The sequence below is a fragment of the Belonocnema kinseyi genome, unplaced genomic scaffold (genome assembly GCF_010883055.1).
Source record: "Belonocnema kinseyi isolate 2016_QV_RU_SX_M_011 unplaced genomic scaffold, B_treatae_v1 SchBZDm_946;HRSCAF=1063, whole genome shotgun sequence".
Lineage (NCBI taxonomy): Eukaryota > Metazoa > Arthropoda > Insecta > Hymenoptera > Cynipidae > Belonocnema > Belonocnema kinseyi.
The window spans coordinates 1-1,252 of record NW_022878401.1 but is presented as its reverse complement, the minus strand read 5'-3'; the positions used below and the strand labels follow the sequence as shown (position 1 = coordinate 1,252).

At 44.5% G+C, this 1,252-nt stretch overlaps 1 protein-coding gene across 1 annotated transcript; it reads right to left on the bottom strand.

Moving 5' to 3' along the window:
* Positions 1-114: 114 nt before the first annotated feature.
* LOC117182582 lies at positions 115-1,111 on the bottom strand (the record flags this gene model as incomplete). Its single annotated transcript, XM_033375670.1, has 1 exon — positions 115-1,111. A coding segment is annotated over exon 1 (997 nt), but the record flags the coding sequence as incomplete, so codon positions are not given.
* Between the last annotated feature and the right edge of the window lie 141 nt (positions 1,112-1,252).

Here is a 1,252-nt window from a genome sequence, read left to right as displayed (position 1 = left end):
GTGGTAGCGAAAGATTCTTTAAGGGTGCTACGCGTGATTTCGCACATAATAACCGAATAGACTTATTACCGAATCGATCTGACGATCTCAGATAAATGCATGAGCCGTACCCACGTTCTGAAGCGTCGCTGAAACCATGAAGTTGCACAAAGTCTGGCCTATCGTTGATAACTCGTCGTTCTACGGAAATCTTGTTGAGTGCCATGAGGTGAGTGCTGAAATACTCCCACTCAGAGTGCAAGTTCTGTGGCAGAGATTCGTCCCAGTCAATTTGTAGTTGCCACAACCGTTGAAGGAGGATTTTTGCCTTAATCACAGCTGGTCCAACTAGTCCTAGTGGGTCAAAAATTTGCGCGATTCTTGATAAGATTGTTAGTTTCGTGATCTTTGCATATGGAGCTTCTTTGAGCGAGTATCTCAAGGTATCTGTCCGTGGGTCCCATAATAGTCCAAGAGTTTTGGGATCCTTTTCAGTCTGAATCGTTTTTTCAGACGTTGAATAATTCGAGTCATTGAGTACCGATGGATCATTCGAAGCCCATTTTCTCAATTCCATTCCTGCGTCAGAAAGAAGTTGAGTAAGTTCCCCTTTGAGTTCCTTTGCCTCCTCCACAGTGTCTGTCCCGGTGAGTAGGTCGTCCACGTAGAAGTCTCGTATAATGACCTGACTGGCGGTGGGATAATTTTCCTTATTCTCTTTGCCAATTTGTCTGAGAGCTCTTGTAGCTAGAAAGGGAGCGGAAGCGGTACCGTAGGTCACTGCACTGAGACGAAAGTGTTGAATAGGTTTTGTAGATTCCGTTCTCCACAACACTCTCTGTAGATCCTGCTGATGGTCAGCAACCCTAATCTGTCGATACATTTGAGCGATGTCTGCTGACAGTACAACCGAGTACTGACGAAATCGCAGCGTGATTGATAAGAGATCGTTTTGTACCACAGGACCGACTCGCTGTACGTCATTGAATGAAAGGCCGGAAGAAGTTTTTGCAGAGCCATCGAATACAACCCGTAACTTCGTTGTTGTGCTGCCTTCCTTGAATACGGCATGGTGCGGTAGATAATTTACTGCTTTCACAGTACTGATTTCGTCCTGAGGAATTTGAGTCATGTGTTTTTTTCTTCATAATCCTTCATGAAGTCAATGTATTTTTCATTCACTTCAGGATGTTTCTCCCTCTTGCGTTCCATAGCGAATAGACGTTTTTCCGCCATCTTTAGAGAGTGACCAAGTTCATTGACCTCGTTTTTG